The sequence below is a fragment of the Clarias gariepinus genome, chromosome 26 (genome assembly GCF_024256425.1).
Source record: "Clarias gariepinus isolate MV-2021 ecotype Netherlands chromosome 26, CGAR_prim_01v2, whole genome shotgun sequence".
In the NCBI taxonomy this organism is placed as follows: domain Eukaryota; kingdom Metazoa; phylum Chordata; class Actinopteri; order Siluriformes; family Clariidae; genus Clarias; species Clarias gariepinus.
This window is the reverse complement of record NC_071125.1, coordinates 13693109-13720763: the sequence shown is the minus strand read 5'-3', so window position 1 is coordinate 13720763 and position 27655 is coordinate 13693109. Positions and strand designations below refer to the sequence as shown.

At 35.9% G+C, this 27655-nt stretch overlaps 1 protein-coding gene across 4 annotated transcripts in view; it reads right to left on the bottom strand.

Annotated features, from left to right (window-relative positions):
• The window catches only part of asap1b (ArfGAP with SH3 domain, ankyrin repeat and PH domain 1b), a 94001-nt gene that overhangs the window by 42286 nt on the left and 24060 nt on the right, over positions 1–27655 (bottom strand). For all 4 annotated transcript variants that reach the window (XM_053487825.1, XM_053487823.1, XM_053487822.1 and 1 more), the window contains exons 4-5: positions 8065–8137; positions 5197–5342 (exon numbers count right to left, since the gene is read on the bottom strand). In XM_053487825.1, the coding sequence (XP_053343800.1) occupies positions 5197–5342; positions 8065–8137 (219 nt within the window). The remainder of the gene's footprint in view (positions 1–5196; positions 5343–8064; positions 8138–27655) is intronic.

Below are 27655 nucleotides of genomic sequence, written 5' to 3'. Positions count from 1 at the left end.
TTATACTGAATGAAGAAAGCGCCGTCGAAGAAGTATCATCATTGAAGGAGAGAAGAAAATGAAGAATTAATACTTATCAGTATTTACAGTTTGAGCTCGACATGTTTATGAGCTCTGTCGCTTGCTGTCAATGGGTGACTAGGAGAGAGAACACATTTTCGGCTTCAGTAGACACACAATACTTCAGACTGAAACACGACTGCCCCATACAGGTAATGAAGGGCATTTTCACAGCTTGCCGTGCGCAGCCGTGGCAAGTCACGGGATTCCTTTTCTTGAAACGTGGGTTTTTAATGGCGACATCTGTATCGTCCATATAGCTGACTATCGTCGATAGACGAGACTATCGTCGATAGACAATAGTATCGTCTATCGGCACAACCCTAACTGAAGACATCCAAACTAAAAAAAGAACACACATGGAATTATGTAGTAAACAAAAAAGTGTTTATAAAAAATAAAAATAAAAAATATATTTTAGATTGGTCAGCATGGCTGCATTTAGTTTTGATGAAAGCTTGGCACATTCATGGTTTTCTCTTATCAGATTCATAAGTTCTAACAGGCATTTCAGACTTGGAGAGGGTGAACACCTGAATGTGTGGTTGCTGGTGACGCTGTTGGTGACAAAATTGAGGGACACACCTTTAGGTTATATTACAGCTATTTGTCCAAGAACTGCATCAGATGACCGGACCTCCACAATCTCCTGATTTATATCCAGCTGAGATGATTTGGAATGATGTGGATTGAAAAAACGAAAAAGCAGCCAACAAGTACTCAACATTATTCATATTTTAACTCATATTTTTTCTGTTGACCATGTAATTCCATATTTGGTCTATAATTTCAATGATTTCAATAATATGTTTAAGTGAAGGGGAAAAAAAAGTGTGCCCAAACTTTTGACTGGTACGGAAACTGAATTAATTTTATATATAAACGCACACAAACACACAGACTGTCGGACCAAAAAGACACACAAACTAAAGTAAATGATGGTTCCCTATGTGCAAACCAGGTGGGATAACACGTCACTGCAAAATGCTGTGGGAGACAAGCTGGTCTCCATGCTTCACAGTAGAAACTTACACATTCAGAAACCATCTGTTCATCCTCTCTACATCTAACTGCATTTAGCACAACTACATGGCAGTTAGAATAGAATAAAAAATCTCATATTGGGACTTGTCGGACTAAAGGACAGTTTTTTTACTGATTTAATCTCCATTCCATGTTTTTTTTTTTTTTTTTTTGTTCCAAACAAGTGTCTTCTGCTTGCTGTTCTGCCGCAACTTGACCATGAAAGCCTGACTCATGCAGTCTCCTCTGAACAGTGGATAATGAAATATGTCTGCTCAACTCAAAAGCATTCATGTGTGCTCTGATCGGAATTGATCAAAATCAGCAGATTCTGAGGCTTGTAATTTTTTATAAACTTATCCTCTGTAGCAGAGGTAGGTCTGGGTCTTATTTCTCTGGCACGCTCCTCATGAGAGTTTTGTTTCTCACAAACAGAGAATACTTTGGCAGACCCTAAGTATATTTGTTAATTCATTTTAAAAATCGGTCCATCTGCCAACCATGATTTATTATCTACTAGTGGACAGTTTCCTCTGGCACCAACTGAATAAACAGTTCAGCAGTTAAGTTAAACTGGGACTGATTGTGCAGAATACGAAAATGAAACATTTATAACAATTTAAGTGTTTTACTGCAGCTAAGAGTCTCATTACTGTACTGTGCTTTACACATTCAATCATGAGAAAGTCCCGTTAGTCTTGAACTCCCTTCCCGGTAGCACCTGAACAGTGTCCTGGAAGCAGTAAATACAGTGGATAAAAACTGCCGTAAAAAGTATAAGATTGTTGCACATGCTCTGCAGAGAAACAGTTTCACACTCATCGTCACAACACTGGACTGGTTAAAAAAAAAAAAAACACTTGTACAGAAGTTTCAACATCAAACAGTGCATTTGGGTTTTCTAATGCGTCATACGAAAATGATTATTACTTAAAAATGTGTAAATTGTACTGCTCTCAGAAAATGATGGCGCAAACTAGGGCTGTCGATACAATACGATTTAATTAAAATTAAATTAAAAATTCATAAGATTATCATCAAATATATTATTATCAAATATATTATTACTATTATAATTAATGCTAGGCACGTGACAGATTAATACAAAATTCATTAATAGAAAAATCTATTTTGCGGCACATTTATTTTTTAGGGGTTTGCCATGTAATTCAAAAATACTTACACTAAATAAATATTGTTTATGATGATAAATTACATGAAATTATTTTTATTATAAAATAAGCAATATAAAAATATACATGTTGTATATGAAAAATATATGTAAATTATATATTTTTTCCTTATACAACATGTCTTTTTTATATTTATTTTATAATTAAATTCATTGGTGCAATTTGTAAATCATAAAGCTATGAATTTATGTTCTAATCTAATATTAGATAGAGATTGAGAGATTATATGTGTCTTGGGGGAGTGGGGGCAATCCGTGACAGGGAGGCATTTTAGCACATAACAGTGTGTCTTAGTTTTTTTGATACTTAAAGTTAGCTACAGACCTAACACACACACACACACACACACACACACACACACACACACTTACTTTTTGCCATAGGTCTGTTATAGAGACAATGTTTCATATTCACACGGTAAAACATGCCTGTGTGTGTCAAATCGAAATCGCAATATTGTTCAAGAAAATCTTGATTGGTTCCTTTTGGTCATATCGCACAGCCCTAGCGCAAACATATAGAACTAAATTATTTGCATATTCATATTATTATGCTACAAAAACAACCATCAAAACATGTGATTTTATTAATCTGTGCTATTTCTTTGCATATGTAACCCTTTTTTTATTATTAAGTCATGTTTCTTTAGTTGGTTAAAATTATATAAAATGAACATCATAAAATAAAATTCACCATATCAACTGCCGCAAGCATATTTCAAACCTGTAGGAAACACTGAAATATCACAAACTAACTCAACTCTTCACAAGGTTTACCGTTGAATTAAAAAAAAAAAAACATTCCAGTTGACTGTTTCGTAAACCTGATGAAAAAATGCCATGAATGTGCCAAGCTGTTATCAAAGCTAAATCTAGCTAACATACTGTATTCTTGTTTCTTACTTTTTCTTTATATGATTTTTTCATAATATATGACAAACTTATTATAATTCCATATGTGTTCTTTAATAGGGTAAATATCTTCAGTATTAAACTTTTGACTGGTCGTATACATTTTACTATTTTTTTGACAGTGACTCCAATTTTTTATTTTATTATTATTATTTATTTGAATTTGAGGTGGTGAAATGTTGTTGTTCCTCTATAATCCTATAGGTGCTGCACTCTAAACAATGTACATTTCACATCCTATGTGGTTGAGGCAAATTATTTGTTTAGATGTTTGTTTAGAATTCGGAAGTTTGTTTAGAAATCTAAAAGTCTGACAATACAAACAAAGTCGGTTATTTATAAAATCATGATACAAAATCGCAATACAAATAAAAAAATAAAGCAAATAAACATACAGCAGACATTTCCAGCAGTCCTGATTGTAGAATTATTTTTGTAATTTTTATCTAGACAGATATTTTATTTTTAGACATTTTTTTTCCACTTGTCTGAATGTGCTTCTTTAGCATCTGCCTTGCTTGGTTTCTTTGTCTGTTTGTTTGTTTTTTCTTCTACTCCCCATAAGAGTGAGTCTATTTCTCTATTTAAGTTATAATCCTGTTTAAAATATAATTTTTTCTACTCGCATATACAGTAGACTTACATACATATACAATGGGGATTTAAAGTAAACTTGGACTGATTGTGCAGAATAAGAGAATGAAACATGTATAACAATTTAAATGTTTTACTGGGGCTAAGAGTCTTATCACTGTACTGTGCTTTACACGTTCAATCATGACTCCCTTCACACAAACACCCTCAATGATGTTAAATAAAATGATGCTTTAAATGTTCTCTGGCTCTCTGTGAGCGTCTATGTAGAACATGCGCGAGACTGCCACAGGGCCATTTTCATACATTTTCACATTGAGTTTTTAAAAAAGGAGAAGCTTCACACATCAGCTAAAATTCAAACCAATTATAAACCAGAGAAAAAGAATTAGTGACCAAACAAGGACATACAGCAAGAGAAAGAGGTGGGGGGTGGGATAGAGAGAGAGAGAAAACAAAAGTAAAGTGTAGGTGTGAAATCATTTTCTCTTCCTTCATTCAGACACCAGCTGAGAGATGACTCCACACCTGACTTCACTTCTATAGACCCTTCTTGCATGAATTGTGTGTGAGAGTGAATACATGTGAGTTTATGAACAAAAGGAGATGTATTTGGTGCAGTGTCTCCTACTCATTATATTTCTGACACTTCTTCTCAATGCTACCACCAGGAAGCGAGAGCGATTAACACCCACACTCACAAGCACAAAATCATACACACATTCACACATTTTTGTGCTCAGCATGCAACTAGCCTCCAACACCAACGCAGAGCAACCGGTGTACAACACTCTGAAGAGCTCGTCCGGCAGCTGAGACAGACTACACCCCATCCATTCTGTGAGCTCGAGTTAAATCACACCTCCAAGCAAAACATCAGACTACAAATTATAATTAATATATACATATAATAAAACCGTAAAGTTAATGGGTCAGTACATTAAAGATATTCATGAAAAAGTTATTTTGGGGAATGTAAGATGAGTAATAGAACACATCAAGATGGTTTTAGGGATTTTGTCTGTCTGTCTGTGGATCACATAAAAACTATTAAACTGCTTTTAATGGGGTTTTCACGGGTGTATTTGGCGGAGCTGGAGGTAACATATACGCTTTGTTTAATCACAATCGGCCCATGGGAAGAGAAGATATGCTACTTTGAATTTCAAATGGAAAATGCCCTTACATCATAAAAAAATAAAAAATAAAAAAAACATTAGTTTATCTCAAAATTCAACAGATGGCGAAGTATTTTTTTCAAACTGCGCTTATGAGTGTGTAATTAAATTCTCTGCGAAACACATCTATAGTACTATATAAAAGCAAATAGGTCCCACAAAAAAGGATTCCTAGAAAGCAAGAAACATAACCAAAAATTCTATTTATAACCATAAGGAAGTGATGTAAAAGCTCACCAGGTTTTTTAGCAGGGATGAAAGCTCCTTTGTCAGAGTGGAAAATTTAACAAAGGCTGTTCCCAGGTCAGGGTTTTCTTGGCTGATGAAGTTACCACCAAACTTGTCCAGCGCCTGAGCATACGTGTCCTCATTCTGAAGATGTTCTAAAGAGAAACACACACACACAGTTATGTTTATATATTTAAAGCTTGGACTGTTACTTTCGGATAACTAGTTCTTTTAGTGCTACTATCTGTTTGGATAGAAACCGATAGTTGTTTTATTTACTTTTTGTTAACAAGGTCATGTTCTTCTAAGTGTATAAACAGCCCTTGTGGCTTACAGTATAAAGTTAAGAGTATGCTAGGAGTGGCAGCAGAAGTAGCAAAGTAACATGCATGCATCAGTAGTGGATGACACGCCTATGGGTTTTCTGTGCCGTGTTATGTCCACTGTTTCTAACACCCTAATGGCCAAAAAGTGGGAGCACTTCATTTTTATCTCAGCCAGAACTCTGCTATTTGCAACACTTACTTTGCCTGGCATGGGAGCAGACCAGTTATGCTGGAAAATTATTGGATAAGCAGGAGGCACTTTTGCTCTTTAAAAAAACAAGTCTTATCTTAGAGAGTTAGCTGTCTAACTAGCTAGCTGGTGCTTGACATTAATGCTTGGCCCCTCACCCAATGTACGTAACATAACATCTGTGTTTAGAAGAGGCCGTTTCTTTCTGTGTGGCAGCGCTGATCTCAAACGCCTAAACGCCTTAACAGTTGATAGAATCAGAAAAATAGATTTAATCTCGGTTTTCTTAACTTAATTGCCATAATTGCTACCTGTCATCTTTAAATTTTAAGTAATTGTTATGGATTATTGCTACTACAGTGCATATCCTTCATTGTAGATTTTAATACTGGAATTTGTAACTATCTTATCAGCAGGAAATTTAATTTTTTAAGCAAAGTGTTAGAACGAAAGAAAATTACCAATTTTGACCGATTAATCTCACTGGACAAGACGCCTCTGATGAGTGGTGATACATAGTTAAACGTCCTGGTGTTATGCTCTATATTATCACTACATGTACTACAGAACTGAGGGGAAAGCAGATGTCTGGGGGAAAAAACACATTCACAACCAGCTATGTAAAAACTGATAACACATCTGATAATGTATTAAACTATTTGTTTCCTTAACAACCACTTTCAAATTGCCTCTGACACGTATTTTTTTTTTAATTAATTCATTTTGTTCATTGCTTAAGTAACCTCAGGGCTGAATCCTAAATCCCTCTCTAACCCCTGGTCAAGGGCACTACCAGAGATTGTATATTTTACATACTGTAGCACATTAGCTTACCATTTCATCCATTTTAATTTTGGGATTCAAATAGAAACCAGAAGTGCGCTGATATTCTAAAGTGGAATATAAAGTAAATCACATAAGTTTCTCAGAAATGTCAGCACATTTATTCTGCTCACCTTTTGGCTACAAAGCACCGGTGTTAAGTATTTAAAACTATTTTTACCCCTGTGCTCTGCCGGTCACCAGATTAACTTTGATTCTACCCTTTACAGAAGTACGTGCGTTGAAAGAGCAAAATAACTGGTTAAGTGAACAAACAATTCATGACCTGGTGATATATGTTAATATACTTAATATCAGCCCCCTTGTGCCTACGACAGCCTTCTAGCAATGTTGATATTCAGTACAAAATCACAACCTCCAGTGTGATGTTGCATTTATACAACTACTCTACAAACGACATTTATTATCAAAAGTCAAAACGGTCCAACTATGATACATTATGTACAGTCCAAACAGTCTTAAATGTGATCTAGTCTCGTCTGCTCTCTCGTTTCCTGGTCTTATAATGAAGAATTAGATATGAGGCACACAGTGCCTGCACAGAGTAATATTCTTGAAGTTTAACAATATGAAAGTTTAACAATACGAAGTGCTCTTCAAGGAAGATTGCATTTATTCCAGGGAGTTTGTTTACACTAATGAGTAATCTCATTTAGCTGGAATAACAGAAATCGCCACGCCAGATAATCAGAGATACTTCATTTCTACAAGTACCCTTTCTATCACATGAGCTAATGAGCTCTATTTTTGATATTACATAATAGAACAAATCTAAATAGTGACTCAAGACGAATTGCAGTTTAGCATCTGATCTATTACAGCCTAATAATACATCTTCATTAGTATAAAATGTGTTTGTAAGATGTGTGTGAGTATGTGTGTGTGTGAGTATGTGTGTGTGTGTGTGTGCGTGCGTGCGTGCGTGCGTGCGTGCGCGTGTGCGTGCGTGCGTGCGTGTGTGTGCGTGCTCGTGCACACGAATAACACAGCCAGGATAAAAACTGTGTAGGTGTATGAGGGGTGTCAGAAGAGTTGGCATAATGTTGGAAATACACCAAAAGTACAATAAAAAAAATCTGCTTTTTAAAGTTTTCAAAAAACATGTTATCTATTGTTGTACATTTGCTACAGTTATCTCAAGATCCACTAAAAGCCAAACAGATTTCACTGTTCATAAGCAACACTACAATAAACACACCAACTATTTACAAAATCTTTTATTTATAACATTTCACTTCGCATTTTTCAGCACTGAACTACCTGCTAATAAAACACAGTCAAACCCTTGCTAGCTAATTCAAAACAATACAGGATGTAGCTCTTTAATATGTGAGGAATGAGTTTCATTGTGGTAACACCCAACAATTGCTCTAACGGTTTGTTGATGGCTCTGTACCTTGTACATTCACATGTGTGTTTATTTACTGTGTGTGTAAAGAGTATGTGGGGTTAAATGCAGACTGATGAAAGAAATCTTTAATATATCAAGTTCCTTCATGTGTGGGGGTTTATCCTTACCTTGGCCAGAACTGTAGATGGCTTTGACAGACTTTTTAACTTTCTGCAGTGAAGTTCTGTCCTGATCCAAAGCCTGGCAACAAAGAATAAACAGTAATAAATATAAAAGGCAATTTATTCAGATAGAAAGAGAGAGAGAGAGAGAGAGAGAGAGAGAGAGAGAGAGAGTTAGTTCATTGGAAATCACACGAAGTCAAGATATTGCAGTCACCACTAGAGTTTATTTATAGACATCTAAGTGAGGTTGTACTTGATGTTTTTTGTTCTGCACCCAAGCATGATTGCTAAAAAAAAATATATATAAAAGAAAAAAAAAAAGTGTTCAATCCACCAGGCTGTTTGATGCTGTGTGTAAAGCACCTAACCACATATTCAAATCTGCATTTATCAACTATTTGTTAGTTAGCAAGCTACAGTATCCATGTTACAATACTGTCTGAAAGAGTTGTGTGGAGAAAGTCAGATCACTCCTAAAAAGTATCTGTGATTGGTTGTTGTCAGTAATATGGACTAGGAGATGCAGAATAGTCCTGAATTTGTAAATAATAGTGTCAAATTCACTCTGGGGAAGAAGCAAACTGGGCTGTGATAAAAATAAATTAAACCTCCTACCAGCTAAGGAAGAAATGTACTACAATATACGAGAAGCGTTCAGGACTGGAATTTTCGGTTGTTATGAGAGTAAAACCTACATTTATTTTCTCTATTTAATGCCATGCTTCTCTAATGAAATGCTTAGTGTTTCACTAGTGCTTGTACTGTATACTATAAAGGTAGAAACTTTTCTCAGTACGCTGGACACATGATCAGACTGCCTGCTTCAGGTCTGAAATACTGGCCTGCCAGGAACTCAATCCAGAAGGAAGCAATAATTCACCACTGAGTTCCTGTAATGTGCAATTCATCTTCATAAATAATTATGTGTCCAGGCCGCGCAAACAGCTGCATCTCTTCTTGGTTGGTGAAGAGTTATCCGCCGATTTTCAAGAATCTACTCGCTGAAAGACCGCGAGAATGACTGCAGTGGGCTTCGAGCCACCTCGACCGTTCGGTCATTCACACATACAGTATACAGTACAGACTCCTTTACAATGTTTGCACCATTCAAATGTTTTACATGAGTGAGTGAGTTGTGGACACATTTGATATGGTTATTTTTCATTGACATGAACTTTTAGAAAATAGCAAAGATTTTCAAGCTCTTTAATGTGATGTATCTTGTTTTGCCAAGTTGTGTAACAACAAGCGTGCTAAGAGACAACGGTGCAAAGGGGGTACATGTTGTGCAAGTTTAAGATCATTCCCCAACGCTGTAGAGCCAGCTGAAAGTTTTGCAAATTTAAGGGAGACAAGGTCACCATGGAAATTTGGGGAAATCTCGTTGGTTTGATTAACTTCATTGTAAGATCCCGTATACCAGTACCACCTGCATTTAATGTAAACTTCAAGAAGCACCCCTATTAATTAATTATTGGCACGTGTGCACAATAAGTGGTACATTCGGCTCAGTCCTGACTCCAGAAACAACTGGACTCAAAGAATGACACACTCCAGCACATACATTATTGTGATGTAAAAAATACAGGCTCTGTTTGATCTATTTAAATAGTATAAATAGTTAACAGCTCTGACGATTTAATCACTTCAGATGATTTTACATGCACTTTTAACTTTTTATGTCTATGGATTTGTGGCTAATGCTAGCACAAACCCACATACAACAGCAGCTCCTCTGACATTTAATCCCCAGAGAATCCTCTTCTTGTAATTAAAGCTCTACTCAGTTATTGCTTAAACTCCATGGGTATATAAAATTCATCATCACTGTTATGTGTTTGCTGATATAAGACTAGGTATCCTGTTTGATGTTCAGTATAGTTTAGAATCTAGAGTAATGTAATATATTAGATGAGAATCTAATCTAGATTTCAGAAGAGGCTGTCATGTGCAAAAGTTGTTTAAACTTAGAATTAAAGAACGAAAAGGGATTGTTGTAAAAAAAATAAAATAAAAATCTGAAACGGAAAAAACTAAAAAACAAACGTTTAACAACGCCATTTCTTATTTGTACTGTAGTTTGTTTAGCTACATAATATTTAGTCTTTACTGATCATTATTTATTTATCAGATTTTTCACTCTTTCCCCGTCTATGACTAGTAAGCTCTCAAAACGTAAAAGGGATTTTTTTTAAAACAAACTAACAAACCAAAAACTAACAAAACTAGCTTACTGACTAGTAAGCTCTCAAAACAAAAGAGGGATTAAAAAAAAAAAAACAACTAACAAACCAAAAAAATTTACAAATCCGAAAATGAAAACACAATGACAAATCAAAAAAATAATAATAATTCAGACAAACTGGAAAAGGTAGGTAGTATGCGAATTAAACTCTTATCAGTGATTGGATGAGAGGTTTGTGACTCAAGATATACAAGAAGTACTACAGCATCACGGCATTTGAATTTGAAGTCTTTTGACATTTGAAAAAAACTTTTCCGGTTAGTCTGAACTGTCGTTGGGTTTTTTTATTTTATTCAGTAAATTCGAAATTTACTATTGATTGTTGCCTTTAACACAAAGACACATACCTCTTGCTGGAGGATATCCTTGATCAGGCCGAATGTTATGAACCATTTTTCAAGTGTGAACTTTTAGTCTAGGCTAAGTAACACTTGACAGTAAAAAGGACTAATTGTGACACTAACATGAAATCAGCTCACTACCTAAATGTACTGAATGATCATGTTATACCACCAGTGGATTGTTTTCTTTGACAACTGCAGAGACTCTGATCTGATTGCATAAGGAATTATGCAGATTCGTGAACAGATTCGTGAACGTAACCCTCTGAAAGTCATCGGGATGTGTGCTAGAGAAGACTGTACAAAGTGGCTCGACTCTCCTGTCTGATAAGCTGCAGAAAATCCCCTCTGGAATTTCCTTCTGGATTGATACTGTATGTATTTATGTCTATTTATCTACCCACCTTAAAAAAAAAAAAAAAAAAAGGCATTTGTGAATCTAACTTCATCAAGGAAGTCACAGAAATCTACACACTAATGGGATGTTCATGCAATTTAAAAAGTGTACAGAACTACAAACCAATAAAATTGTTATTTCTACTATTTGCATGAGTGAAAGAAACATTTAAAGAAATTGACGATGGCACCTTTAATGAGGATTCATAAGCAAGGACAAAAGGGTCAGAGTTCATTTTTGTGAAGCCTGCCTAAGGATTTCTGCTGAGACAGTAATCCTCCCACAGCAATGCAGGCATTTTCCTCTAAAAAAGCTGAGCTGTTCTCTCTCTCTTTCTCTCTCTCTCTCTCTCTCTCTCTGACTGAAGGAAAAGCTTTTACAGCCTGTTATAATGACACAAGCTTACAGGATGTTCTTGCAGTGTCAGCACCACATGAAACACTGTCACCATGAGCCGAATGGTTCCCTCAGCACACTACAGGATGTATAAAGCCAGTAGAGCTCAGTACAGTATAACAAGTCGGTGATTCAGCTCAGGTAGAGATGTTAACAAAAGAGCAACACAACAAACTGTGAAAGTCACTTTGGTCTGTATAAAACCAATAGTGATGGGAATCACCAGTTACCTCCCGATATCACCACCTTAGCTGCTGATTCGATTCTATAAGTATTATGGTATAACTTTCCAAATTCGATATTAAATTTCCCCAATTTGTTAAAGTTTTAAGCCTTTAAAAAAGTTTAATGATTATGTATATGTAGCACATTCCTTATAGCATTAGTTTTCTGACAAAAAAAAGTCAAGAGAAGCTTTAAGCAATACAAAATAACTTAAAATACCAGAGTTTAACATTCAATTTAAAATAAGCAACAAAGCCTCTTTTTTTGAGCAGCATGTATCTTTGTCATTCACCATAATTAGTTCTAAACAAACTTGGCAAATAATTCACCCCTACCACACAGGATGGCAATGTGTAAATAGTTCAGAGTTCGCTATGTGTAGGATTATTAAAAAAAAGAAAAACTGTGATATTTTATCTCCTCAAATGCCTCAGAAGCCTCTAAGACTGCTACAAGCTAATGAGATATAATAAGAGTTTTCATAATCAGAAAGTCGATATTTAGACAACATCCTACCCCTTACTGGACTAGAAACGCAGACAAACATTGGATTACATAAGCGCTTATTCTAGGGCTGCAACTAATGATTATTTTGATAATCGATTAGTTGGGCGATTATGTGTTCGATTAATCGATTAATCGGATAAAACTTAACCGCTTCTTTAATTTTATATTTTGCTTATAACTATTAAAAAAAAAAAAAAAAAAAAAAAAACATAAATCAGGGTATTATTTATGTATAAAAAAAACTTTTAAAAATGCAAAAGCCACATATAGAGTTTAATAATCTTTAATTTTGACATTTTAAACCTTAAATGAAATGTAGTATATATATATATATATATATATATATATATATATATATATAGTTTAAAAAATACACTGATCTATTGAACTATAAAAAAAACTGTAGAAATGCAAAAAGTTAATAGTCACAAATATACTGTTATTTGCATTCGCTGAAAACCACAACAATCACTAAATGTAATATTCTACTGTTATTCACACCGTGTAATTTAAGCTGATCTAAAATAGCGCCATTTAACTAATCACTATTGCTCATGAGGTGATTGCGCAATGCGATGCTAGCGAGATACACGTGAACAGATCTAGCGCGACGCGACTGTCCCGAAGTTAGCAAACAGTTTAAATAAAAGCACTTAAACTATACAACTTACACAACTTACACGATGAAGAGATACAGTTTTTACCGACCCTGCTGACGTTTCGCCATCCGTAACGCCAACATGTTTTCTTTTTAAGTGTTCGTGCATGACATGCAATGAAATCTCGGTCTTGAATAGCGTGCAGGTTACCGTCTTCTTAGAGGAGTTTAATGTAAATTGCTATAAAACTTTGAAGGACTCGGGGCGCGCGCTTTTTCCTGCCGGCGCTTCTGTAACCTCCATTGCGCGAGCGGCTGTGTATCTGTGTGTATTTGTGCATCTTGTGGTCGCGCGCCTCAGTGACGTAAGCAGCCCAACTAATCGATAACGGCATTCGTTGACAACGAATTTCATTATCGATAATTATCGATTTTATCGATTAGTTGTTGCAGCCCTAGCTTATTCATTGTATGGCCCATGTAGACCCATACAGGGAATAAATTATGCAACTTTCCCTGCTCCTCAGGTGAAAAGGGAGTGGGGCAGAAGCTATGAAGGTGGAAGACCGTAAAGCTATAATCAGTGGAGACAACCATAGATACATAAGTGGCGCTCGACCAAAGAGAAACCTTCAAACCATTAGCACCAAACTTTGTACAAGATGGGTGCATGGACAAAGCGTGGAGATCACCGATTCGTTTAGCAGATACTAAAGCAAAAAGAAAGTCTTGTATGAAAGGCTTTTGAAATCTACAGACTCAATTGGCTCAAATGTAGGACCACAGAGGGCCTTAATAAATAAACTAATTCCAAGACGGAACACTGAACCTAACTGTGCCGACGGCGTACACCTATTTTAAAATATTTTTATTTATTTTTTTAAACATTGCCAGTGGATGAGCACCGGGTGACACTCTGTCAGAACCATCATGACAAGCTGATAATGAGAGCTTAAAAAGACAAATAATAGAAAACACAACCTCCCTCATAAGGCACTAAAATGAAAGAATATTATACTCTTAACACCATTATTTAAAAGCTCACCACACTTAAGTGTATAAACCTGTAGTGGATGAGTCCCAAGCACTTTGAATTGGCTCAACCACATTCGGAGGAAGACCTTTAGCTATCATATTGAACCTTTCAACACATACAGTAGGTAGTCAACCAGAATGCCTACTACCGCTGCGCCTACCGCTGCAGCAGAACGCCAGGGGTCAAAATAAATTTCAAAGTAATTTGTGAAGTGACTGCCAGGAGACGCAAAGAGACATTTTGTAAAACACCTGCAATTGCCGCAGTTTTTAATTATAAGTAGAGCTTAAGTCCTAAAAAAAAGTCATAATATGTTATATAAAAAATACTACAATGATGGTAATTTCCACATCTGAGTACTTCATACAACTAATGTGAAAAATCAGAACCAGAGCTATTGACATTTATTGTACAATAATAAGTTATAATAAAAAAAATTATGTTGTTTAGGTGACTATTTTATTTGTACAAAGGATTATCTCTACCAATTATCCATTTAATCAACCCATCTATGTTTATATCTGTTTGTTGTTAGTATTAAAGTGTTATATTTAAAAAAATTCAGAATAGAATATTTTAATATATATATATATATATATATATTATTTTTTTTTTTTTTCAGGGATTTTGTTGTACTAAATAATATTTATGCAGTATAATCAGGGCCTCTAACAGTACATCACTATTTGATCTCGGTTGTTGTTGTTTTAGTGTTACTGTGAGTTCTTTACAATTTTAGACAACATTTTTCCACTCCTATTGATGTCTCAGCTGTTTACACCAATACATCCATATTCCTCACACAAAAACAGGGTTCACTGAGGTCAGGGAGAGAAACAAAAATGCACTATTCCCCACTTTAAGGTACCTCAAGTCAACTCCTAGGGTCTGAGGCCTTTCTGAAGACCTGCATTGTTTCAGGCCTCTTCTTAAATTTGTGTAAATTTCAAATCGTATTTACATAGAGCACAAAATTGGCTTTTAAAATTGGCTTTTAGGACAGAAGATGAGCACTGAACCATAGCAACTGGAAATAAAACAGTTTCAACAGGGGAAAGGAACAAGTCTCTCCTTGCCTGTTTATATACAACACCATTGTTGTGTTGTCTGTTCTGATCAAAACATGATGGCCTGTCAAAATCGATGAAAATTCTCAGGGTCAAAAAAAAAATTTATAAAAAACCAAAAAATCAGCCACAAGCCCAGATGGAAATTTCTTCGATAATCTGAAGACAATGGTTAATGTGCTCCGACAAGCCATGCGTATCCAGACTGATGTCGAGCATGTCATCACCCTGAAAAGGAGGCCGATTAAAGCTATGCTGCTGGCCGACCCTGCCTGGGAGCTCACGGACCTCCAACCCCTACACACACTCCATTTGGTCTGCCCAGCTAAGAGTGAGAACTTTTGCCTTAAAGGTCCTCGTCAGCAGACAGCCAAAGTTGAAACTGCTGATTTGGAGAGGAGGAGGTCCTGCTGAGTGACGGTGGTTTCCCCAGTACTCTCTCTATGTGACTTGCTGTTTTAGCATTGAACGCCGGAGCTTTGTGTCTGACCAATCATAATGACATAAAAACACGACAGACCTTTATTACTTTTTAATTAACTTTTTTTTTAAACGTCAAACCAAATGTTATACTTTATTACCATGTAACTGAGAACCATGACAGAATATACATACATAAAATTTTCAGTTACTGCCCTGCTAAAACAGAGAGATGCTATGCTCTATAGCCTGTCCTCGCATATTATCGCCACATTTAACCACTCTACCAATCATTACACCACCGTGCCGCTATTCATTACATCCTGTTATCGTAATTTAAAACAATTTAAGTACTTCTAGTATAAGCAGATCTAACACATCACAAGACACAAATTGATGAATATCATGACATTTTTATATATATTATATATCAAACTTCCTTTTGTTTAATAGCATAAGTATAGACAAGCAAAGCTAACCAAGTTTCTTGTACTCTTTGGCTCCAGTGGTCAGTGTACACATTATGAAAATAGTTGTAGTGTGGCTCAAAATTTTCCTAAAAAAATTCTAAAATGTTTTCGGTTTAGAAGCCAAAGGCTCCTAAACATTGTTTGCCTGGAGCTTTTCATAATATAAAAAAATATTAGTAATTTGTTAATAACCTACAGGCATATGCAATTAATAAACAATTATTACTGAATAATATTAATCACTTTAGGAATTAAACTGTTCATGTTCTAATCAACTCATTGACACATTTTACAGTATATTTTTCAATAGTATAGGTTTTCTAGCGTGTCAGTTTCGTTGAAGTGTGAAATTTCCACAGTAGCAGTAATCGACATCCAATGTGTTTATTGTCCTCAGGACTATAAGTAACTTATGTTTTCTTGCTGCTCTTTGGTTATCCTTGGATTTTGACTGTTATCTTTTAAAACAGCAGGAAAGTTCTTAAAAAGACATACTTTTGATTTATTAGAGTAATCATTATAGTCTTAATTGTTCGTTAGCACATGCTTAAAAAAATTACACTAATTGCTAAATAAGCAGTAATTTCAAATATAGGTTATTGATGGTAATTGGTGGGAACAAATAAGTTTAAAAAATAAAAAAATTAAATAAAAAAAGAAAAAAAGAAAACACCTCAATTACAAATCTTCAGGACCTCATTTAAATGTCGATATACCCAGAGCCGAACATGTCTGATGCCCTTGAACCAGCACGAACAGTTCAAAGCTAACAAAAAGCCCAAAATGTTACACACTATTTAGTTAGAATAGTTTCATTATTTGCAAAAAGTATGAAGCAAATCTGAGATGGTCAGCTGGGAAGCCTGCAGTGATTTCACAGAGCTTGACCCAGAAGGAGATCAGAACATAAAAAAGAAAAAAAATCCTCAGCTGATTCACAATAAAAAGTCACATTGAGTTAGCTAGAAAAAAAACAAAGCATTATGTTATTTCTCTTTCTGTTATTAAACCCTGTGGAAACCAGGCTTCTATTTATTTTTTGCATATCTTGTGTTAATTCAGAACTGTTTAATAAGCATTCAGAAAAAGCAGATTAAAGACATATACACTAAGTATAATTTAATCAATACTAGAGGCTACAGTACAAAATGTCTTCCTTGAAGTCTTGTCAGAACTGTATGTCAGACCACATACTGATTGACAGTGATGTTTCTGTGGCAACATAAATGTGTGAAAAGCGCCTAGCCAGAAAAGTGTGTAGGAATGACAGAGAGAAGCTTTCACCACACTTTTGTTTTAACACCAGACATGAGTCATTGCTGCAGCATTGGTGTGTTTTGTACATGTACTGTATCTACAGACATGATGCTCACTGAATGCAGACGGTAAGGTTGCAGTTTATCCCTAATTTCAGATAGAATAAAAGGCCACAGATCCAGATTTTGACCCGGTTTTGGACCTACCAATTCAACTTATATGCATATATATAGTGCTGAGCATAAATGAGTACACCCCACTACATTTGTCAGAAAACTTTTAGTTTCCTTTCAGAATCAACATTTTCTATGAGATACTATAAACTACAAAATACTCCCACAAATATGGGCCATTGATTGCAAACAAGATTTGTTAATTTGCACACAAAAAAGTGATTTTCCTAACAAATTCATTTAAACCCATGTTGCAAAAATGAGTACACCCCAATTATAGTCTTAGGAGAAAAGCCACATTTAAGACATTTAATTCTAATTAACAGGCATTCAACCACAGGTGAGTCTAATGATTAATTTAAGAGGTGTCCAGCAGACAGGTGACTATAAAAGGGCATTATTTAAAGAAAAGCCCTTTCCATTTCATGCTGTCAGCAATGGCTCCACGTGGAAGAGAAATGTCACAAAATCTGAGAAATTAAATGATTTCTTTACACAAAACAGGCGAGGGCTACAAGAAGATCAGCAAAGCTTTACATATTAGTCAAAATACTGTAGCAAAAGTGATCCAAAAATTCAAGAAAGATGGAAGTGCAACCATCATACAGAGATGTGCAGGCCGTCCACGGAAGTTAACATCTCGACAGGAGCGTCTTCTGATGAGAAGGGTTTAAGAAAATCGCCATGCAAGTTCACTGCAGTTAGCTAAAGCAGTAGAAAGCCAAACTGGAGTGACCGTTTCCCGTGACACCATACGGCGCACACTGCAGAGGAATGGCATGCATGGGTATCGTCCACGAAGGAAGCTTCTCCTAAAGCCCATGCACAAAAAAGCACGCCTAGAATTTGCTAGAGCCCATGCTGAAAAAGATAAAGACTACTGGGACTCTGTACTCTGGAGTGATGAGACAAAGATCACTGTTTTGGAACTAATGGTTTTAAAACTGTATGGCGTCGTAAAGGTGAGGTTTTTAAAGAAAAATGCATGTTGCCTACAGTGAAACATGGTGGTGGCAGTGTCCTTATGTGGGGCTGCATGAGTGCAACAATGTACTGCTCTATACTGAAGGAGAAGATGCTGCCATCACTCCGTGCACTTGGTCGTCGTGCACTTTTCCAACACGACAATAATCCAGAACATACATCTAAAGCTACTGTTGCATTTCTAAAGAAGAACAGCATGAAGGTGATTGAAGGGCCAAGTATGTCTCCTGATCTGAACCCAATCGAACACCTGTGGGGAATTCTGAACCAACAAGTTGAGCATCACTCTCCATCCAGCATCCAGGCTGTAAAAGATGTTATTCTTGAAGAATGGAAAAAGATAGATGTTGCAATATGTCGCCAACTTATTTATTCCATGCCTAGAAGACTTGGTGCTGTCCCTAAAAATCGCGGTGGTCATACAAAATACTAGATGGAGCAGTTTTTGTTGCGGGGTGTATTCATTTTTGCTTTAACCAATTTGAGTAAAACTGAAGATTTTGTGATCCAAGTTATATTATTAACCTTAATTTTATGTTATGGAGTTAAACAAGTGTTCCAAAAAAACTCAGCCTTGTGAAAATTTTGGAAATTGTTCTTTTATTCATTGAGCTACTGATTTAATTTATACTTTTTAAAGGGGGTGTATTCATTTATGCTGAGCACTGTGTATATATATATATATATATATATATATATATATATATATATATTGTGTCGCACTAGTGACAACTAGTTGGGAAGAATAAGCAGAGGTGGGAGGAGTAGCCAAAAAATTTATTCAAGTAAGAGTAGCTTTACTTTAACGTAATATTACTCAAGTAAAAGTTAAAAGTAGTTATCCAAAATATTACTCAAGTGAGAGTAAAAAATTATTCAGTGAAAGACTACTTAAGTACTAAATAACTGTTTCATCGTAATGTCTGATTTTTCTTTATTATAATGATTATATATTAGTGTATATTAAAAATCCTGTTAAATTGGCAGATAACGAAGACATTGTAATATGAAGCTATATTTTTGCAAGCGAAACATGCTTTGTATATGATGCCAGGGATGTATCATATTTTTTAGGATGTATAAAAATGTACAAGACTTATATATTCATAGATTGTTAAAGTAACATTATATGTTAACTTTAATTGTACATATAATCATACAAACTTAAAAAAAAAACATTATATACTCACCACAAGATTGTACACTAACCGCAATATCACTAGTAGCAGCATGGATTTATGGGCGTTCCGCTCTACCGCTGTATGTTTAGAATAAATGATTAGAAAAGTAACGAGTCGAGTGTAGCTGAATGTAGCGGAGTAAGAGTAGCGTTTCTTTTTAACAAATCTACTCAAGTAAAAGTAAACAGTATGGTGCAGTAAAACTACTCATAGAAGTAAATTTCTTCCAAAAAGTTACCCAAGTAAATGTAACAGTAAATGTAACTGGTTACTACCCACCTCTGAGTATAAGGATGTGAGCGACTTTGGCGAACGCCCTGTTGTGCTACATGATTGGGTTAGGTCAGCTACAAAATGTCCGATCTTCTGGGGTGTTTTCAGTAAGGGTTAGAACCTATACAAGGTGTAAAGCTTAGCCTATCTAGTCACAGCCTCTTAATAAGTTAAAGTAATTTGTCACTTTCTCTAAATCATATATCCTAAATAAAAATCTCAATAACTTTAAATAAAAAAAAATAAATAAATAAAAAAAAAACAGGTCTATAAATAAATCAAATCTAATGTGTCATTGGAAAGGTCTGGAATAAAAATCTCCTGTATGACTTCTGTTCACATCAGTATTATAAAAGAGGTGTACACATGATACGTCCATATTACACACATTGTCAGGTTATAAAACCACTGTGGATATTCTCGATCTGCTCCAGTTTAACATTTATCTCTGTTTACTCCCTGCAGCCACAAAGAACATGACCTACATTTCCAGTATGCCATGTTTGTTCTATACACAAAGACATACAGAAACACACACACACACACACACACACACAAACAGAGTTCGGCTCAGAGACATTTCATTGCCCAACTAAATAATGTAAGGAGATTTTTTTTTTTTTCAGTCACAGGGACTGAAAAAAAAATTCCTGACATTATTTAGTCTGGCATGGAAAGCATTACAAACTTAGTTCTAGCTCTATGCCATCAGCGAATGAAACACATAACAGCCTAAATTTAGGCTGTTTTCACACCTGGTCCATTTGCTAAAGTTTGCACCAGAGTTAGATGTCTTTTTTTGTATTATCAAATTACAAAGCAGCTCTCTTCAGTGTGTTCTCTCTCTCATCACACCCAGTGTTTCTGCTGTAGTTTCTAAATTCACCACCACCGTGACAATGACAAAGCACTTACTGGTGCAAAAACACCAAATTCTTATATTAATGAACATATAAAAATGTTCCATATAAAAAAATAACATGAATATTCGAATTAATGACCTATTAACTTAATAACCTATTTTTATCAATTGTAAAATGTTAATACTTATTATTTAAAGTCAACAGAGTGTAATATTTCTACACACACACAGAGCACTAATCATTGATATAGTGCGTACACCAAAATGTCTTTATGATATTTAACTGAAGGAACTGGACGCCACACCAGATTTAAATTGGTCGAGTCTAATTAAATGCTGCAGGCTGCAAGACTGGTGGACCCTTGTGTGTAGTCTACTGACCACCAAGAGCTGGGCAGTTATGGCAGGATCCAACTTGCAATGGTCAGTGCACAGTTTCTTGCATGGGATGTGACCGTAAGATGTGTGAAGTTGTTGAGGTTCTGATTACTTCCCCACTACATGACGTACAAATAAATACACATCAGTTAGGAGGGGTTTCAGTGCCATGATGGCAACCAAGACTGGAAGATAAACCAGACCTCACACACTGACAAGATCACTCTTTATTCCAGACACGAGGAACTTCAATCTCATGCCAGTAGTGAAAAGTGGGTTAAGGAGGCATACACAATAAGCTTCCAGTGAAAGAGCCACAGTTCTCCTCACAATTAGCAGTGTAAATAAAAGCAAAATTAGCATTAAAAACTTTATGTTCTAAGAAGAAAATTAACCAGTGATTTGTTGTTTGAATGAGTCATTACACTGGATATACACATAATGCACATAATTTTACACTCCATGACCACCCATACTGCCACTGTTAGAACATTGCACACACTTAGTAATACAAAAAAAAAAAATTTGTAGTGTGTCTTTTTGTTTGTTGAGTATCTTATTGCTTGTTTGAAAGTTGCACTTTCATCGTCAGCCAAATACACTCCCTGTTTGGTAATTGGAGAGAAAATCACAGATAAGAAATTGAACAAGTAGATTAAATAAAGATTGAAAATATGTGAAAGCTGTGAAAATATTATGTAATTCCAGAAAAAATATTGAGTTTAGATTTTTGAATTAATATCAATCGGTGCAGGCGTTTGTTTACATTGACAAGTATCTTATTAGTATCTTATTAAAGTAGATTATAAAATTACATAATTGTTCATAGCATCGCATTAATTAAATTCTGTCCAGCAGTCTATTTAAAACACCCATAGTGATGCCATAACATCAAAACTTGTGTTTTATAATCACAATGACACAAAACTGTTCATAACCAGTGTTGCCAACTATTTTCAACGGAAAGTAGCTAAAGTCTGCTCGAAAAGTCGCCAAATGTCGCTAGATGACGTCATGCGTATATTTGCATATTGATGACGTAATTACGTCGTATTTGCATTTTGCGTGTGTTCCCTAATCCTTCCTCATGTGTCCAATATAATTATAAACTTAAGCTTTGTAACAGTGACTAATATAAGTGCATCGGAAGAAAAAATAAATAAATAAGAAAAATAAATGGTCAAATTAAATAGTTTTATTTCAAGCAAAGGAGAAGCAGGTAAGTGATAGGTCCGTTGCAACACCGTTTGCACATGTGCAGCTCATTTACATCCATGTTAGCTGCTGTGCAGTCACGGGAATCTGCTGCTCCTTTCAGCCGGAGCTAGCGCTCACTGATCAGAGCAACTTGCTAAGGTTTGTCCAAAAGTTGCTAGATTTGTCGCTAGGCGCTTTTTTGAAAAAAAGTCGTCAAGGGAATCTGACAAGTCGCTAAATCCAGCAACAAAGTTGCTAAGTTGGCAACACTGAATGCAGCGATTTATTCTTGTGCAGCAATTTATTTTAGACAAAGAACATTTTTTAATATGCATCGGAACAGGATATTTTTAATTTACATTCCGCTTACAAGACAGGGCGGGATCACTTAACGGCGGATTTGCGCATGGGCAATTCATTTGCAGTCGAGACTCGTAGGAGTGAGCATCTCCTGCTGTACAGTAACTGCAGCTGGGGGGGACGACTTCTGCGAGAGGACAGGCCTGTCTGTGAGTGCTTTGGGACGGGGGAGGGGCCGGCGGCGGCAGCTGCTGTGGCAAGTTGAGAAGAGTCAGTACAGACACATCAGAGTCTCCAAAAGTCTCCAGTAACACAAGAAAAAGTCGCCAGATTTGTCGCTAGTCGCTTTTTAAAAAAAATTGTCGCTAGAGGGATTTGAAAAGTCGCTAAATATAGCGACAAAGTCGCTAAGTTGGCAACACTGTTCATAACTTCCCTTCTACTCAATATTTTAATTTATGTGTAAGGTTCAGTTTTTATATTGTACGTACCATTTGTTTGGAGTAAAGCATGATGAATCATGCTGTCGTATGTATGTATTTACATTTATGTATTATTTTAATATTGATGATTTTGGCATACAGTCAGAAGCGCCTGACCTGGGCTAGAGAGAAGCAGTGGACTGCACTGGACTGTTGCTCAGTGGTCCAAAGTACTTTTTTTCGGATGAAAGCAAATTTTGCATGTCATTCGGAAATCAAGGTGCCAGAGTCTGGAGGAAGACTGGGGAGAGGGAAATGCCAAAATGCCTGAAGTCCAGTGTCAAGTACCCACAGTCATCTGCTGAAAAGCTTTATGGAGATGAAGATTTAATTTTTCAGCACGAGCTGGCACCTGCTCAAAGTGCCAAAACCACTGGTAAATGGTTTACTGACCATGGTATTACTGTGCTCAATTGGCCAGCCAACTCTCCTGACCTGAACCCCATGGAGAATCTGTGGGATATTGTGAAGAGAAAGTTGAGAGACACAAGACCCAACACTCTGGATGTGCTTAAAGCCGCTATTTAAGCATCCTGGGCCTCCATAACACCTCAGCAGTGCCACAGGCTGATTGCCTCCATGCCACGCCACATTGAAGCAGTCATTTCTGCAAAAGGATTCCCGACCAACTATTGAGTGCATAACTAAACATAATTATTTGAAGGTTGACTTTTTTTGTATTAAAAACACTTTTCTTTTATTGGTCAGATGAAATATGCTAATTTTTTGAGATAGGACTTTTGGGTTTTCATGAGCTGTATGCCAAAATCATCAATATTAAAACAATTAAAAGGCTTGAACTAAATTCAGTTGTGTGTAATGAATCTGAAATATATGAAAGTCTAATGTTTATCAGTACATTACAGAAAATATTGACCTTTATCACAATATGCTAATTTTTTGAGAAGGACCTGTATAAACACAGAAGACTTTAGCATTGATCAGCTCTGTTGAGTGGTGTGTGAAAAAAAAAAAACTCAATGCAGTAACGTGCTGTGCCAACCATGCTGATTTGACATTATTCCATAAAGTCAGATTTTGCAATAATACCCAAAAACGACTTCTCAGTTTCAGTTGCATTTCATGTCACGAAAGACATGGTCCCAATTTACTCTGTCAAGAAAGAAGAGTCCACAGAGTTGTGTGGAAATATTAACAAGACCATTATCATCCATGCAAAAAAAAATTGCATGGATGATGATGGTCTTGTTAATATTTCATGGTAATAAAATAATTCGTTGACGATTAGTTTCAAGTTTAATTTCTAATAAATAAAAACAAATTTCAGGTTTTTTCCCCCACTTTACTGTACCTAAAATGTACTGACATGACTTGAAAACTGAGGTACACCCCTATAATAAAATTATAATGTTTAGTTTGTCTTTGACAGTTGCCTCTTTAAAATATTTAATCCATTTGAGACTTTGGGGTCAGAAAGTGTGTTACTATGAGATTAAATAGAACACAATATGACAAACTGCAGGAGTCCATCCCACATCCTACGTGAGGTCAAATTCTTGACCAATAATCTCTAAAACCCTGCATGAAAAAAGATTATGTGCTTCCTCTTTATCCTGAACACCCTTTAACCATGGCTGCAATCTGGGCGGCTTTTTTGGTTTCCTGCCTGTGGTTATTGAGAGAAGGGGAAGGATATAACATACATAGTTTCTGACACGGCACAGCAGCATACCTAATGTAACACCCTATGCTATTAAAGGATAAAGACAGATTATGAGTCTTATGAGAGTAACATACTCATGTACACACACACACACACACAGACTCCTTCCAATTAATCCTGAGTTCCAACCTAGTGCCACACCATTACAAATCTCTCTCTTTGACAAAATCCTAAATATATTCTGTCCATCACTCCATGTTCTTTTTTGTCTAGTTGTCATTCACTGTTCTTATTTAACATTGATTTATAGTTCACATGTTCTGCTAAATTTAAAAAGTGAAATATATACATACACACACACCTAATTTTATATACTGTAGGTGTAGTCTTCTGAAAAAGAGATGTTTTTAAGTGTTATATGGGCCAGAGTATTCAACATCTGTCCTGTCTTAATCTGAACCTAGAAACTCTTTGTTCTCTCTTTCTGATTAAAGCTGGATTCATACTGTTTTTATCCTTATTTTTGTTTTGCCTGGTCTTTGGTCTGATTAAAGTCTCAGTGTGAGCACAGCCTCTGATAGATATCTAAAAGCTATAATTAGAAGGACAGCATAGAATTAGACAAAAGTCATGGAATGGCTACAAGTGGCAAATTTATACAGTATGTGAAAGGAACTTGGTGAAAAACAAAAAGAATCACCTTAATTTTAATGTTGAATGTTTTTGTGCTACAGTTTACTGATAAGCCCAGACCTCACTGACAGTACATGATCACACAGTACATGGTCATTTGAGTTATTTCTTATTACTAGTCTTATTTACTGAGCTGTGCATTTTCCTCTCACAATTTATACTCAAGTTGAGCTCCATAAATAAATCAACCATACCAGTTTGCAATGACTAGACATTTAAAAAGAGCAATAGTGTGTCTAAATAATGCAAGACCTGAATAATTCATAGATTTAGCTCTCCTGAAGAAGATTGAGTTTTTCTTTTCAGAAGAGAAGTTTTTTCTTTTTAGAAGAAGAGTTGTTTCACATAACATAGTTAAATACATATGGCTCTAAATCAACCAAAATAAAATGTGCAACGTGCTTCTTTAAAAACATAATATTTCACATTTGTGTTCAATACAAATGCTATCAATTGTACCGTACATGAATAACCCAAAGTAGAGGGGCCTAAAGCCTTGAAAAATGTATTTCATCAGTGATTTAGCTGTGTGTGGCAGCAGAGAGAGAGATCCAGGAGAAAACACAATGAAGGCAGTACACTCCTCAGTACTCAGTGTGGTCAGAAATGCAGTCCTGTTATGTAAGACACTCAAAATAGCTGACTGCCACCTTGTCACTGCAAAGCATACATGTCTCAGTCAGAAAACCTAACGGGTATGAGAAATAGAGGAAAAGAACACAGACAGGCCAAAGTGGGAGTGTGAATACAGAAATTAAAGCTCTTTTTCCTGTTCCAGAAATAATGAGGTGGAAAAAAACATCAAATTTTGTACATTATTTGTTAAGTGTTTATCAGACACCCTGAAACAAATGTGTTTCCAAACATTTATATTAATTTTACATTTCTCATTGACCAAAGGCTATCTCTCAACCAAAAAATCAAACTGCCTGATTGTGTGACAGGATGCTAACAGGCTAGTAAACTATCTTGTGTAGTGTGTTTGGCGAAACTGATTATACCATAGCTTGGCTGAAGGTAAGTTTTGGCTTTAGGTGAGGGGGCAGTGTTCTGCTGTGCAGCCAATATATGAGCTGGATTAATAAAAAAATTAAAACGAGAACATAATTGCAAAAAGAAATTCAGCACAATAATCAACAACTTTTAATTACCTTTTTTCCATAAATATTGGGAACCAAAATTTTAACTAAAACAAACTGCACAGCCCTGGTGTACACTAGGCATGGGATGATAACCGGTTTCAAGGTTTACCGCGGTTTGAAAAAGTCACGGTTTCAAAACCGCAAACAAAAAAAGTTATACCGTTCCTACGATATGTGCATTTTTTGTGTCGTCAAAGTGAAAGCGCAGGACTCCCTACTAGGTTGTGTGCGCGCGTACCTGCAGCGAAAACAATACAGCCCCTCCCCCACCGGTTACTGCTGGCAGGCGCGTGTATGTGATTGTGCATGTGATCCGCAGTCAGTGAGACTCAGCAGTAATTTAAGTTCAGGATGGCCGAAGGAGGTGAACCCCCACAACTTTTCCCCCCGTCAAAAAAGACCAAGTCAGCGGTGTGGGATTTTTTTGGGTACCGGAAAAATTCTGACGGCCACGGCTTGGAGGAGGAAGGTCAACCGACATGCAAATCATGTTTAAAAAGAGTCGCTGCTAAAGGAGGCAATACATCAAATATGATTTCTCATCTACGGGAGCACCATCCAGCACTCTTTGCTAAATTCAAGGTGAGTTGTTAACTTAAAGCTGTCTTGAAATGAACTTTTGCAAACATCCAAGTTACCGAGTTAGATAACACGGCTAATTAATAAACATTAGCTAACATCAACTAATTTCCTCTTGTACGTTATTTTACAGAGTGGGGAATAGCAGACTATATGTACTAACGTTACGTTTCTGTGATTGAACATTAGTACAACAATTAAGTTAAGGTAAATCACGTCTTTGCTTTTAAGCCTTCTGCCACGTTAACATCTTTTCAAAATCACGCAATTAAAAAAAAACAACAACAACAACTCGCTGGCTCTCACGTGTCTTTGAGTGTTCGTGAACTGATGAGACTGTGTGTGCGCAGTACACTCGCACTCTGCTAAATAATTAAAATTTATTTTAGAGCATTATTTTGATATTTTTAGCAGTACTATTTGTTTTTACACACAAAAAAAATAAATAATGTAATTAGTTGTTTTTGTTAAATCTAGTATATAACTAAATTAAAATTACCACATCACATCTATTTTTAAAAGTACACTGATTAAAAGATGAAGTGGAAAAAAAAGACTAGTTACAGATTTAGCTTAAATTTAACATGTAGGTCTTTGTTTTTCTTCTTTGTAGAGCAGCTGTGGCTTCAGCAGCAAAGGACCATCCTCCTCAAAAGCTGCAGGTCAGCCAACAATCCAAGAAACTTTTGAGAAACAGCTTGCTTATGCACCCACATCCAAGGCTGCAAAGGACCTGAACAGTGCGGTGGCATACTTTATTGCAAAAG